Here is a 13786-nt window from a genome sequence, read left to right as displayed (position 1 = left end):
TGAGAAGACATATACCTCGTCTTCACTGACCGGGGTTTAGCTTTGCAATGTCACCGTCTGGCTCAACGCTACAACCGAGACCGTGTTTAAAACCTGACCAAACCTGAAAAAAAACTACCCAAAAAACTCCCTCATAGGGGATGAACAGGTTGTAAATAGACATGTAAGATTTAATCCTCTCCCGAGTACTTTTTTCACTTCATATTGTGGGAAAAGTTTTGCACAGCATTCAGCTTTAATAGCTAGCAGCAATATTAAATGTATCGGTTTCAAAAAATGAAAAGTTTGGAAGAACAACAACGAAACTGTCAATTGTCTTTCTATTTATTTTGCTATTCTCTTCTCTTACTCTACTACTGAAACTAAATGCAAATTCAAGGTGGACGTGATATACTTATTATTTCCAAATCCTGACGTTCCTGGGACAGCTGCCTAATCAATGGGAGACACAAACCAACTGAATAGATGTTAATACAACGGTCTGCAGCAAATGTTGAAAACTATTGGGTTACAACTGTAAATATAGCACCAAAATGAAAGTTAAAACATCTTTAGTCGTTCATAGCTGCTACCTGCATTGTTTTGTGAAATCGGGACCTAAATATCTTTCTGATATCACTTCAAAACTGTTTCCAAAGCCGTTTTAATTAATTTACCCTGCCATAATATATTTTGTGCCATATTATATTGACTTTGGACTTCGCCGCCTCCTGCATGTTGACATCCATGAAATGCTTGCTGGAAGCTCGCCCCCAAACGTGCTACACAGAGCTAACAGAGACACAGCATAACAAGGGTCAACTTCCACTGTAGAGTCACAACCTCCAGCTCACCCTGAGGCTCCTTTGAGTGTTTAAGGGACTATTCTAGGACACTAATAAGGGGATAAACTTGTTGACTGTCAATCTCAGGCCCACCTTAGGATTTATGGGACAAGTCAGGGAGGCTAATGAGGGGACTTGCGGGAAAAAAAGGCCACTAAAATCAGTTAATGTCTCAGGCTGGATCCTGGGCTTCTTGGAGAGTTTGGGGGGACAAGGGAGGATGTAAATCCGAATAAGAAGGGATGTATCTGGCGTCACATTTGTGCAGTGGAAGACCACACTGTAAAACCTGCAACCAGAATAACTCTAATACCCTGACTCAAACCTACAAAGCTTCTCCCTTGTATTTCAGCGATCTCCGGGACGACGACCAAGTTGTAAAAAGTTCTACACGGCAATGTTTATCTTGGTAACGTTTGGTTTTGGTTCCAGCGGGTAAACACTCCATAACACTGGAGGTAGGGGATGTGTTTTACAAGACAGGAAACCTCTCTCTCTGTAACATGGACTTTATAGACAGGAGATGGGTTATTTTTACAGTTTGGTTTGTTTTTTTGGGTTTTTTTTTTACATGACAAGAAATCCCCAAGCTATGTTGAGATCCCAGTGATGGTTGGAAAAAAAACAACACACCTTCCAGGGGCCGAAAACACTCTTTTAACCATTATTTATGAAGGGAAGAGTTTGCTGGGCACATTTTCAGCAACACTGAGCAGCTCTACTGGAGGAGTTGGGGGGTTAAGTGCCTTGCTCAAAGGCACCTCAACAGCAGTTTCTCGTTCACTTTCCCCTTCCCAGCTTCAAACTAGCAACCCCTCCACTCACAAACCCCACTTCCTCCGTCCTCTAGACTTGCTGTTGTCCTCCCCAGCAGTAAATAAAGCTCTGACAGTTAAAGAGCCGCTCCGGACCGCCGGCCCGGCTCTGTGTTTTGTTATCCTCCAGCTGTCAACTGGAAAAATGACAGTATATCCTGTTTCACATGGCAGCGCTGTCATACCGTGTGATAGTTGATCATCTCCTGCAGGCTCTCGGCAAACTTTGTGAGACTGGACTGTGGAGAGAGAAAGACGACTGTTAAACAAAGGCAGGGAGACAGAGACACGCTGTCTGAGTATAATACTAATAGTACAACTGCCACTTAGACGTAGAATGACAATACATTATAATAAAACACAAAAAAGTCTATGAAGCAAACAATACAAAGCTAGGTATGAATTAAAACGAGGTTACATAAGAATAAAAAGAGTCAAATGCATATTTCTACTGCATGCCAGATCGCAGGCACGCTTGCACACACACACACACACACACACACACAAATTCTTCTGTGAGGCAGGTACGGCTACGAGAAACCGTAGTCGTTTTGGAGCAACGATGGCGCTTTGGGAGAGAATTCCTCAGCTGATGTATTCTCTCTCTAAATACACACTGCGGCTGAACTTCAGACCCAGGGGAGCGGCACTGGGGGAAATACACAAAAAGGCAGAGAGGAAGCGCCGGCCTCTCCATGCAAAAACCCGTATGAGAAAAAAAACAAAACATCTGACCTCCGCAGGGCTCGGAGGACCAACGCTCACGTTTTCATCGGGATTTTTAACCAGCCTCAGGGTTTGTTTTTTTTCCCCATTAAACTTTTATTTAATCTGGTAATCGCATCAAGATTAAAAATCTCATTCCTCAAGAGAGACAAGAGAGAAATATACACAGGCAGAGAGGAAGTGCAGGCCTCTCCATGCAAAACTTGTGTGAGAAAAAACAGAAACATCTGACCTCTACAGACATTTTACTCGGCCTTGGGTTTCTATTTAGCCGTTACTTAACGATTGTAATTAGAGAGGATTTCCAATGGTAAAGATACAAAAAACATGCAAAAGCAAAACAATAGTCAAGTAAGTCAAGACAAGTCCAATAATGAAGAGTAATAATGCTATCAAGTTTCTATGGTGCAGATCAAGCTGGGTGTTTTTTTGTTTACCTCGATGACCTCATCTTTGGTGGACTGCTGAGCTAGTTCCCGGATCCCGTTGACAAACTGTTTGTTGGCTGTGTTGTAGGCTTTGCCGGCATCAATCATCCCAATACACAGCTTCACCAGCTACAGACGGACAGAGAGAGAGAGAGAGAGACACAGAGGGAAATGTATAGAGAGAGAGAGAAAGTAAGAGAAAGAGAGAGAAAGAAACGGTGAGAGGGAGATAACACTTGAATTAGGAAAAACTAAAAAACAGTGCTAGTCATTGCTTCGGGGCATTCTTTCATATTCAAACACTGGAAATTTCCTGCTTAAAATAGATTTGGGAATCTTAGAGAGGGGTGCTGCAGGGTATAAGACCAACACTGAAAAACAAGACGTTTATATCAATTTCTTGGTAATTAACAACAGACACTTCTTTCCCTTCTGACTCATTGGGGGCGAGGATAATTCCAGGTTATGTAAACTCACAAACAAACCCTGGCCGTTCTCCATCCCCTCCCACACAGGAGGTGGCAGGGAGGCTGAACGCTCCTCTGCAGCCTGAGCAGAATAACTTACAACTTCTTTTTCACTTTCTGTCAAAGACGAAGGATTTCATTCCAAAAACACTAGATATCCATCTTCAGAAAACACAGATGATTTTAGACTCCGACATCACATTATTTTGGTAGCAAGGGTCAGAAGATGAGAGGTAACTTTAATGGCAACCCATGATGTGCTTTACTTTGATGCAAACAAGCATCATGTAAGAGAAGATGTCACTTTTTCCACGCAAATCATTGTTATAAGTAGAGTAACGATTTAGAAAAAATATCTAATTGCGATTATTTTGACTGATATTGCAATTGCGATATGATTTGCGATATTAGAGGGAATGATAATTTTACATCATTATTCTCATTTTCATTGAAAAACGTATTAAAATGATTATGGTGTGATTTTTGCAGGGATCTGTACCAAACAAAGATGTTTTCTTAAGTCTGTAGAATATGATGTGTAGGCCAGGACATCTCTGCAGCACGACAATATTTAATATAAAATGGTATTCTGACACACATTTCGCCTTTAACAAATATTGCGCCTCCTGCGATTTGAAAATTGCAGTAGGCCATATTGCGATTTCGATAAAATTTTGATTAATTGTTCAGCCCTAGTAAGCAGCCTGTGTGTTAGAGTTGTCAAAAATATTACTGAGACAAGGAGGAGGATCCTACTTGTCTTGGTAATACTTTACTTCTTTACTCTTTCTCTGAACACGCATGAATATGCTTACACACAGTCTCTCTCAATACCACACTCTCACTTCCTCTGCGATTTCTTTCTCTGTATGAGTGTTTTTTATTTTTTTTATTTTATGTCGCTTACTTGTCATCTTACACATTTTGCCGTTGTTTTGGCCTGCTTTTTTCTTTAGTTTGGCATGAGGTGAGACATTTTTAGAAGGCTCTTGGGTTTCTTTTAATCTCGCATGTGCAAATCTGTATTTTTGTCTATCACCACCGTGCTTCCAATCACGCCACTTCTCTTTTATCATTGTGCAAATCAACGAAACTTAGAAAACACCCATCCGCCTACTGGCAAGGATTCTTCCCAGAAGCTTCATTCTTGCTCAACGACTCCTGAGAAGCAAAGAGAAGTGAAACTACGCACCATATGGCACAAACTCCTTCCCCCTTACGTGCAGCCATTCATTCATTCACCCTAGTGGCTCCAACCACTTTCCCCCCCGATCACACTTAATGAAGTTCACTCATTTCAAAGAACAGTCTGTTACCGCTGCATCATTCTGTTGCAGATGCACTGCGCTGCGTTCATTAGATTTATTCTATTTCTTTATTGACACAAACTAAACCAACTGTTGTTTTGCCCTGTTGTCCACCATGTTTGTCGTTTAGATTTCCGACATGAGCCTGTGGATATTTGGCAGAAAAAAAAAAATATTTTTTAGCTTATTTTATCAGTAGTTAACTTCTCAACAGAGTTTAGAAAGCTTTGCGGGGGGTATTTTCTCTTCCTCTTCTTCTTTTTTTTCTTCAAAACTAAACTGTCTAGTAATCATATCTGACCTCAATCTAACCTGAACCAAGAAGGTCCCAAGCCCTCACTAAGAGGCACCAGACATCCACTGTTATTGTCTACAGTCTGTCTACTTGACATCTTGGGGAAATAGCTCTTGCAATAGAAGATTTAATATTGGCCCAATTAAAAGTGTGTTGTTTTAAGATTAAACATGGCTGTGTCAGTGCTTGTGTGGCAGAGGAGGGGGGGGGGGGGGGGGGGGTATTCTAAGAAAAGCACAAACTCTAGCCTTCCTCTCCAAGGCCAGAGGGAAGTGAGGCTGGGACTGAGTCACATCCAGGGGGAGGAGGGTGGGACTCTGTAGGTCCAGGAACAATGAGCTGGGATCTCCCAAATCTCACCCTCAGCATGTGAAACTACTGCTCTCAGGTCAGCAGGGGACCGTTACGAGGAGGGAGTGGTTTGCTAACAGGACAGGAAACTAAGGGTGGGTTCACACCGATCATGTTTGGAGCGGCTTATTCAAACTCAGGAGTGTTTACTGCTTTAGCTGGGGTCGAAAATGCTTGAAAAGGTTGAAAATGCGGGTCTCAGTTGTCTTCCGGGAGTGAGAATATCATTCGAACAAACTACAGGAAACATTCCCAAAATGCAAGGTTTTGTGGGTATAAGCAGTTACAGATGCTTGGAAAGCCTAGTGTAACAAAATGAAGTGAGGGCAAACAGCAGTGTGGACTGATGCTCATAATCAGCTATTTCTTCATGTGTTCTTCACTAGTATGAAAACTAGAGAAGGTAAACTATGCCGAGCACAAATAAGTTCATCATCCTTAGCTAAAGTTACAGGGACTGGAGTTTTGTTTTGACTCCTCCCACCACCAAAATCTCTAACCTTGCTGGATGACAAGTTAGCAAAACTCTGTTCAATAAACAAGCTACTTGTGAGTCAATGCGACTTTTACTTACAAGCCCTGGTTCACCTGAAATTGATCAGTGTGAACCTAAATGAACCAAATACAAAACTAACTACATTTTCCACTAAGATTTGGAAGAAAAAGAGCTGTAGATGTGATCGTTCCCAACTTTTTCCAAGGGAATCCATGGGTCACAGTGGCTGGTGGATTCCAAAATTCAGCAGCCATTTTTACAATTTGACCAGCCAAATGTGAGTGTTAGAATAGAACAGGATCTCCAAATGATGGTTGGTTACCTGCCGAAATGGCTAGTAGAGTGAATTCACCAGCATTTGGCTGGTGGTTGGTGTTAATTTCCCAATGTGTTTGCAATGAACAGACATGTGATCTGGGTCAAAGCTTCAGGCTCACTGATCCATCAGAGTTACTGTGGAGTGACTAAGAATTTTTAGGAGTTTAAACCACTAAATTGCCCAATTACATACTGCAGTGTAATGACTAATGGGTTTCTTCACAAATCCGTCTGAGACACACATATCTGCACACACTGTGTCTATTTTAATGTCTTACTCAAAAGGCACTTTGCCAGAGACATACTGGTTGCTGCGGGGGTTCAGACCTGTGGCTCTCCGGTTACAGGATGGTCTCTGTAACTGCCAGGCCGCCAAGTTGAACAAATGAACAATAAAGCAATGTTTTTCATGGGTGGTACTCACTTTGTCGAGCTTGGATTCCAACTCGCAGACATCCCCCTCCACTTCCTCTATGGTGGCTCTGTGGGGACAAAAAAAACAAAACATTTTGAGCACTGACCGTCTAAATTTCAGAGGCAAACATATTAGGCATGGGCTAGATGGTGAAAAGGGGATACAGGACACATTGCGGGGGCGTCCTGTGGTTTAGTGTGTTAAAGCGCATACCATGTACTCCCTTTATGGGAACTTGGTTCACCGTCTGTGTCACATTATCCCCTCTCTCTCCTTTTCCCATCTTTCCTGTCTCCACTGAATAATGTCTAATCAAGCAAGAATGTTTGCAAATAAAAAAAATCTAAATGTCTGCTTACTCCAATCCACACAGATATCACATTTCTTTCACTGGTTATAAAGACAATGTTAACTTTCCACATGACAGCAGGAAGAGAAGCAAGAAACAGGACAAGAAAAGAGGGAGAAGTACAAAGAGCAGCAGAATTATGGCTAAAATGATATCCTGATTATTAATCATGATCATTTATCTCGATCATTTTTTGCGATTTTTGCATCTTAAATCAACATCTCGACTATTTTTAACTACAGTGGGCATTTCAAGTTAAGTTAAATTAAATGATTTAGGCTAATATTGCAGACATACAAATATTCAATGATTAGTAATTGTGGAAACTTAAATTGCGATACACAATAATACACAATTGTGCAGTTCTGGCATGCACACACACGTACACACACACACACAAACAAACACACATAGGCAGCCACATTGAGAGCAGCCATATCTGGTAACGCCACAGGCCTGAGTCAGATCTGGCGTTTTGCTCTTTAAAACGTGACAAAGCACAGCTTGGTTCTCCACAGGAACAACAGCCGACGAGCATCAGAGCGCCGCGGCGGGGGAAGAGGAAACTAGAACAACCTCACCCCGGCAATAATCTCCACACATCTTATTATTATAGCCTAAATAACATTTTGTAACATTTTACAGTTGCCTTACTCCAGTCTATTAGCCTGTAGGAAAAGTACCCCAATACTCTGTAAGTGCTTGATGAAAATCTCTCTAAAACATTGTGATCTTACAAGGGTGCAAAACCATAAAATACAAGTGCAACCATAACTAATAATGTGATAGGGGTGATACTTTATTTTTTGCCCTGCTCAAGTACATTTCAACAGGGTGGAATATGTTCCTCTAATCACTACGACACCCTGGGCATACACTTTGTGCTTAGATTAGATACATAAGTACATTATGTATGGGACATTATTTATGTGAAGTACTTACGCAGCTTTATTGTGTTTTTAATATACTTTTCCACAATACAGTGGAATAACACCGATGTAAAGTATGACCTGAAGTTGCACTGTGTGAACACTGATCATGGACCATTCGTGAAAGAACAGACCGATTTAAAAGCCACAACAGGCACCATAACGAGATAAAATAGTGAAAGAAAGAGCTAGGCAAGCAAATGACTGTAGGACTTTGTCCAGGACACACACATCATAAAAACAAACTGTATGACCTATATCACATACAGTACGTAATACTACTAATCTCTACACTCTACTGTTATATCATTAGTTCCAAATATTGGCTTGTCACACATGATTTTTCGAGGGACTGGAATATTTTTTAGAACTTTTGGTGCACTCTTACAATTTGTTCCTTGTAAATCTGATGATATATAATTTTAAGCTTATTCTACTGTTGCCCTCAGTGTAAACCACTACAGATAAGAGCATCAGCTTAATGCCTGAAATGTAAATGTAAACGTAAACCCCTCAAGGCTCACTCTTACTTTTCAAGGGCAAACACTCCTTGGAAAATATTCAGCACTGTCATTTGAGATAAAACTGGTCAGGGAGATATTTGTCTTGACAAGTACAGTAAGCCCATTCCTCCGATTAGTCTCTATTGGTTGAACTGCCAGCGTTTCATCTGAGTAAATGGGATGGAGGCTTGCCCCATCTACTGCAATCTAGTCTAGCAAAGGAGTGGCACTTCAAAGTCAAACCCAGCCCAATTATTTTCTGATGCTCTATTGATCCCTGAAGGAAAAAAGGTCAGAGGTCAGGGTCAGCTACAGAGCAGCCCCCCTGGAGCCGGTAGGGATTCAGTGTCTTGCTCAAGAACACTTCGGCAGGGTGGATGCGTGCCGACAAAGGGGCTTGAATCTGGGAATTCCCTCTCGACACCATCCTGCTGTCTCTTGTTCATGTGAAACCAGCATCAGCTCTCAGCAACAGATCCTGGTAAAGGTCTAATCACATTTCTGTACCACAGTCCAATGGAAAATTTGAGAAAAGTGACTGCTAGTTGTAGTGGCAATGGTGTTGCATCAACAGCCGGGGCAGCAACTCTAGTTTACAACTGGATGCTGATTGCCATTGTTGCCTGTCAACATTTCCTCACCAACAAACAAGGAAATAAGGCAACCATGATCAATCTTGGCCGATGTTTCTCTGGCCAAAGAAAATTAATGGAAGTCGGCGACTGGTTTCTCGAGTTCTCAGCGCAGTAGGATGTGTATAATTTAAAGTAGTGGGCCTTGTGCATTTTTTTATTCATATGTGCCATTTATATTCCTCATTTATTAGCTTTTACTCATTGTTAATTTAATTTCCTGTAAAGAACCTTATAGCTATTTTGGAAAAAGCTATAAAAAGTTACTATTGTCATTATGTGATTCAGTTGGCCATCATTCAGTAGAAACGTGTTTCTTCTGTCAGTGGTGCTTGGGTACTTGGGTTTTTTAGTTATTTTTAGTTTTGGTGCCTCACCCATCCCTGTTTTGGTCTCAGTTCTAGTTTTAGTGCAGGTTGCAGTGTTCATCTTTTTTCTTGAGATTATTCATAAAGACATAAAAGAAAACCGCCGCACCCTTTTTGTTTTAGGAGGGAAATTAGAACATATTAGCCTCATTTTAATTCCATGTGTTTTCTAGCAGTTGTGGTAAATTCCTTTTTTTCCTGTGGTGGCATAAAACTGCTGAATGAACACAGAGGACACACTGGATTATGAGTGATTCACAGCAGTAGGGCTGTGCAGTTTAAAGGCATAGGACCTGTGTGATTAAGTAAAAAAAAAAAAAAAGAGAAAAGAGCGTGTGTTGTCGACAGAGCTTATCTCGGCCTCTCCACACATCCTAGCGCTGTTCCCCATCGGAGTAATGAGGCTCCGATAGGGATCAGGGACGGTCTGAATAAGCGTTTGAGGGGAAGACGGGCTTATTCCTCCACGGGACGTTTGGTTTCATCACGATGTAACGCTACTAGAGGTGAACTGGGTGTAAGAAAACTCAGAGAGAGACAAGAGATGAAAGAATGAGTGTTTGTGTGTGTATGCGTGTTTTTTATACATATATGTGTGTATACATGCCTCTATGTGTGTGAGAGCATGTGCACATGTGCTTATGTGCATATACACATATTGTATATGCACGAGTGTGTTTAAGTGTAGATGCATAGTTATGCGTGTCGGTGTTGTGGGTGGATGGCTGCAGTATAAGGCGTGGGGATTAAGAGTGACACCCAGCGGAGCAGCGGGTGGGCGTTCGCCAAACCCCCTGCAGCTGTTTGCTCGCCCGTCTGGTCTCACGCTGACAGGCTCCAACATCTGGTCACTGTCAGGGAAAAACAAGACGCAGCCGGAGGAGAGCTGTCGACGTCCAAGGGGAACGTACCGGTATGAAGGATGCTCGTAAAAAAGAAGGGATTTATATGTAGAGTTACGGGGATACTGTATGTCTACCAGGGTTGGGGCCATTCATGAATTGAATTGAGACTGCATGGTAAAATCAGATTCAGTTCCTGGAGCTGGAATTGCACCCAGCTCTAGGGAAACAGAATTGGAATTGAACTGGAATGACAGGAAACAGAATTGAATTCCTTTATTAGATTCCTTGAAAATTCACTTCTAAGAGAGTTTGTCTTGACTCGATAAACATTATAAATCAAACATTATGAATCAAATAAAAGGCAGTTAAACAAATTCATTGTTCACTGTATTTGAGGTCTTGTCATCCTTGTACCATATGTGTCAGTGAAAGTCCAAGTTGTCAGTGAGTCTGCACCAACATCACCAAGACAAATTCCTGTACACTCATTGTACTTGCCGATAAAATTTTGCCATCAGTGTCTCGTTTAAATTAGCTTTTACATTTGTGCTTAATCAGCAAGGAGCAACGCTGACCTAAACGCAACCTTGAAGTCTTTGGACACGTGTAACCGCTGTGCAGAAGGTATTAGGGATCTTCCTGCACAAATAAACCAAGTCTGTCTGAAATGTGTCTTCTAGCCACAGAAACGGCACTACTTGGATTCAGCAAGGTTAAGTCTCGAGTGACAAACGGTTGGATGGTTGGCCTTTGGAAGAAAAGCCAGTTACGTTGTGTCAAGAAAATGCAAGGTAGCCTAAACAGTGGTGCAGCAGCAGAGGGAGTGCAGAGTTGACAACAGGGTGGGAAATTACCACCAGCCATCAGCCAAATTCTGCTACATTTTGGCTTTGCAAGTAAGTTTGTCCACTCCATCAACCACTTTGGCAGGTAACCAACAATCCTTTGGAGGACCCAGATTCTGGCCCCAGTGTTAGCAAGCGTCTGCTCTTCTGAAGTGTCCTTGAGCAAGATGCTAAATCCCTACCAGCTTCAGGAGGGGTGTTCTTGGTTGGTTTCCTGCCATGGTTGGGGGCTCTGAAAAAGGCCCATGTTGATCGGGTGCTGGCTGAGCTGGACTAAAAGAAGCAGGGAGTGAGCTGTCACTGTACCCATCAAGTGTCATCGACTCCATGCCTCTGTTGATATCTCCTCTTGTTTCACATTTCAGCAAAGGTGGTCTCACAGCTCCGGGATGCCAGAATTTACTGTTGAGCCTGTTGAAAGTGACGTGGGCCTAATTCTACCAAATATATTATGGGTAGTGCCCACTTTATAACCCCAAAGAAATGCCCGCATTCACCCAGTCGCTTAAGCCTCGGTCACACTAGGCGATTCTAAGGGCGATTCTAAGGCTGACTGGAATCTGGGCTAGAAAAACATTCAGCACCGATTATCCTGTAGTGTGAACAGGCCCAAGACAGCCAACTCTGCCCATTTGGCCCGACACAACTTTTTCAAACATGTTTGATTTTGTTGGGCCGGGTCTGCTCGGGCTCATCTAGTGTGAAGCGGTACAAGACTCACCAAGACTGAAATCTGAGAGTGACACCGGCAACAGCCAATGGGAGTTTCGATACAGGGGTAAGAAAAAGAGAATGAACTGGAAGGAAAAACACATTTAACAAAAACAGTGCACATTCGCGTAGATTTTCAGTTTCCCGACGGGATGGCAAGCAGACCAGTCATTTAGTCTGAACTTGGAACAGTCTTGAAGTCTGACCTAGGATTTAGCATACATAGTATGAGAGACAGTTAGATCAGATCCTGTATTTTTGGTAAATGCCACTTTACTCATTGAGTGTACTTAGACTGAATAACATATCCAGGCATCAACTCAATCCCTTTGATACATCTCCCCCATTTTAAAATTCAGCAAGGCTCGTCTCTGGTAATGGCTTTACTGCTGATTACTGCTTGCAGCATAGGAATATTAAAGAACTTAATAATTGGAGGGTTCATTTTATGAGATTGTGTTTGCAAGCCAAACAGTGAAATTAAATGAGAACCTTGGTAGACCCAGGGAGGGCAGGAACAGGGTCAAAAGCAATAAAGCGCTCAATTTTCTCTCTAGGACAAAGAAGAACACTGGTCAAAATCTAAATAACATGTTACGAACTCTGTTTGCGTCTTCGTCTGCAGCTACAGACAAAGTCCATTTCTTTGATGATTCACCCAGGATCATGACAGTGTTCAACAGAAGCCTATTCTTATATATTTCTACTTTTATACTTTAGGCATTTAGCTGTGCTCTTACCCAGAGCAAATTGCAGTTAGTGCAACAGTAGAATAAGCTTCAATTCCTAGCTCGCAGACATCACCAGCAACCAGTAGTAAGGAGTGCAAAGGCCAAAGCCTTCACACAGCAGCGAGTCCTAGATTGGTCTTTCCTGGAAGACTTGGGTCTGAGCTCACGAAAACACACATATGGGGATTAGGAGAATTACACTGAGATTAGCCCGACACAAAACCCAACACAGTAATACTGCAGCGAATCAATCAAACAAAAAGCTCTACAATAGACTTATTCTAGCATACGCCTGCCAATTGTCCTACGGGAATCAATCAAGTTTATTGAATGTAATTAATGGTCTTATATTTCTAAGCAGCCATTGTGAGCAGACATGCAGAATCTTTAACTGGGGATACACTGTATCCCACGCTGCCAAATAAAGTTACGGGTTGCCCACTCGAATCCGTAGCTGGTTGGGAAAAGGTGGAAATCCGGATGGGGAAGTGAATGGGAAATATTCTCCACTCCTTCACCAACGACCGTCAATGTGCCCTTGAGTAAGGCACTTGACCCTCAACTGCTCCAGTGTGTGAATGTGTTTAACTGAATGAATGTGAAAAGAGGTTATGCTAAAAAAGAATGAGCAGGTGTCATCTTTCCCTGGATAAATAATGGTTTAAAAAATTAGCCTAGGAAATCTAGGTCTAAACCAAATCTCAATCAGCCCTCTCTCTGGTTTTCTGTCTAACCATGAGAACACGACCGTTTCCTTCTAATCTCATAACTTTGGCCTGCAGGGTGGACTTGTGAAAGTGCTGACAGAGGATAAGAAAAGGAGGGGCTCTGGCAGCATGCAAATCTGGGCCGTTGCTTCACAGCTCTGACCTTGGAGCAAGTCCAGCCTGAGTGTGGATAATAAGCAGAGAAAGAGAGCAAGAGAGAGAATTTTAATTCTAGCACACCTTTGTTTCTATTGAAAACATGAAACAATAAAGACTGCAATAAAACAAGCCACCCATACATGACAAAACTAAAACATATTGCACTTATATCCGCTGTACAACCCCCCCCCTCTTCCACATACACACACACACACAACTGACAGGGAGAGAAGACAAAGAGACTCTCTAATGAGGAGGGGGGGGGCTTCAGAGAAACACCGGCAGTTCTGAGCCTAGCAAAGCAATTTAACTGATATCTACTGACTATCGCACCACCACTCTTTCCACAGTTGGCCCAACAGCATAGTTGGACTCAGTCTGTACCAGTGGTTCCCAAACTGGGGTCCGGGGACTCCCAGGGGCCTCTGAGAGGGGTCCAGGTGCTTCAGGTCCAGGCAGTAAAATAACGATTAGTTGGATTTAATCGCTCATCAATAAGAGAATGTATACAAGTGAATTTTCTGATCAGAGGTTTCACTCTACCCCACTGCTATCTCCCCACCTG

At 42.3% G+C, this 13786-nt stretch overlaps 1 protein-coding gene across 2 annotated transcripts in view; it reads right to left on the bottom strand.

The window, feature by feature from the left end:
- LOC139918978 (arf-GAP with coiled-coil, ANK repeat and PH domain-containing protein 2-like) overlaps positions 1 to 13786 on the bottom strand; it is a 68354-nt gene that overhangs the window by 43982 nt on the left and 10586 nt on the right. For both annotated transcript variants that reach the window (XM_078285538.1, XM_071908522.2), the window contains exons 2-4: positions 6452 to 6509; positions 2803 to 2922; positions 1825 to 1878 (exon numbers count right to left, since the gene is read on the bottom strand). In XM_078285538.1, the coding sequence (XP_078141664.1) occupies positions 1825 to 1878; positions 2803 to 2922; positions 6452 to 6509 (232 nt within the window). The remainder of the gene's footprint in view (positions 1 to 1824; positions 1879 to 2802; positions 2923 to 6451; positions 6510 to 13786) is intronic.

Source organism: Centroberyx gerrardi, chromosome 9, assembly GCF_048128805.1.
Source record: "Centroberyx gerrardi isolate f3 chromosome 9, fCenGer3.hap1.cur.20231027, whole genome shotgun sequence".
In the NCBI taxonomy this organism is placed as follows: Eukaryota; Metazoa; Chordata; class Actinopteri; order Beryciformes; family Berycidae; genus Centroberyx; species Centroberyx gerrardi.
This window is presented reverse-complemented; position numbering and strand designations above follow the sequence as displayed.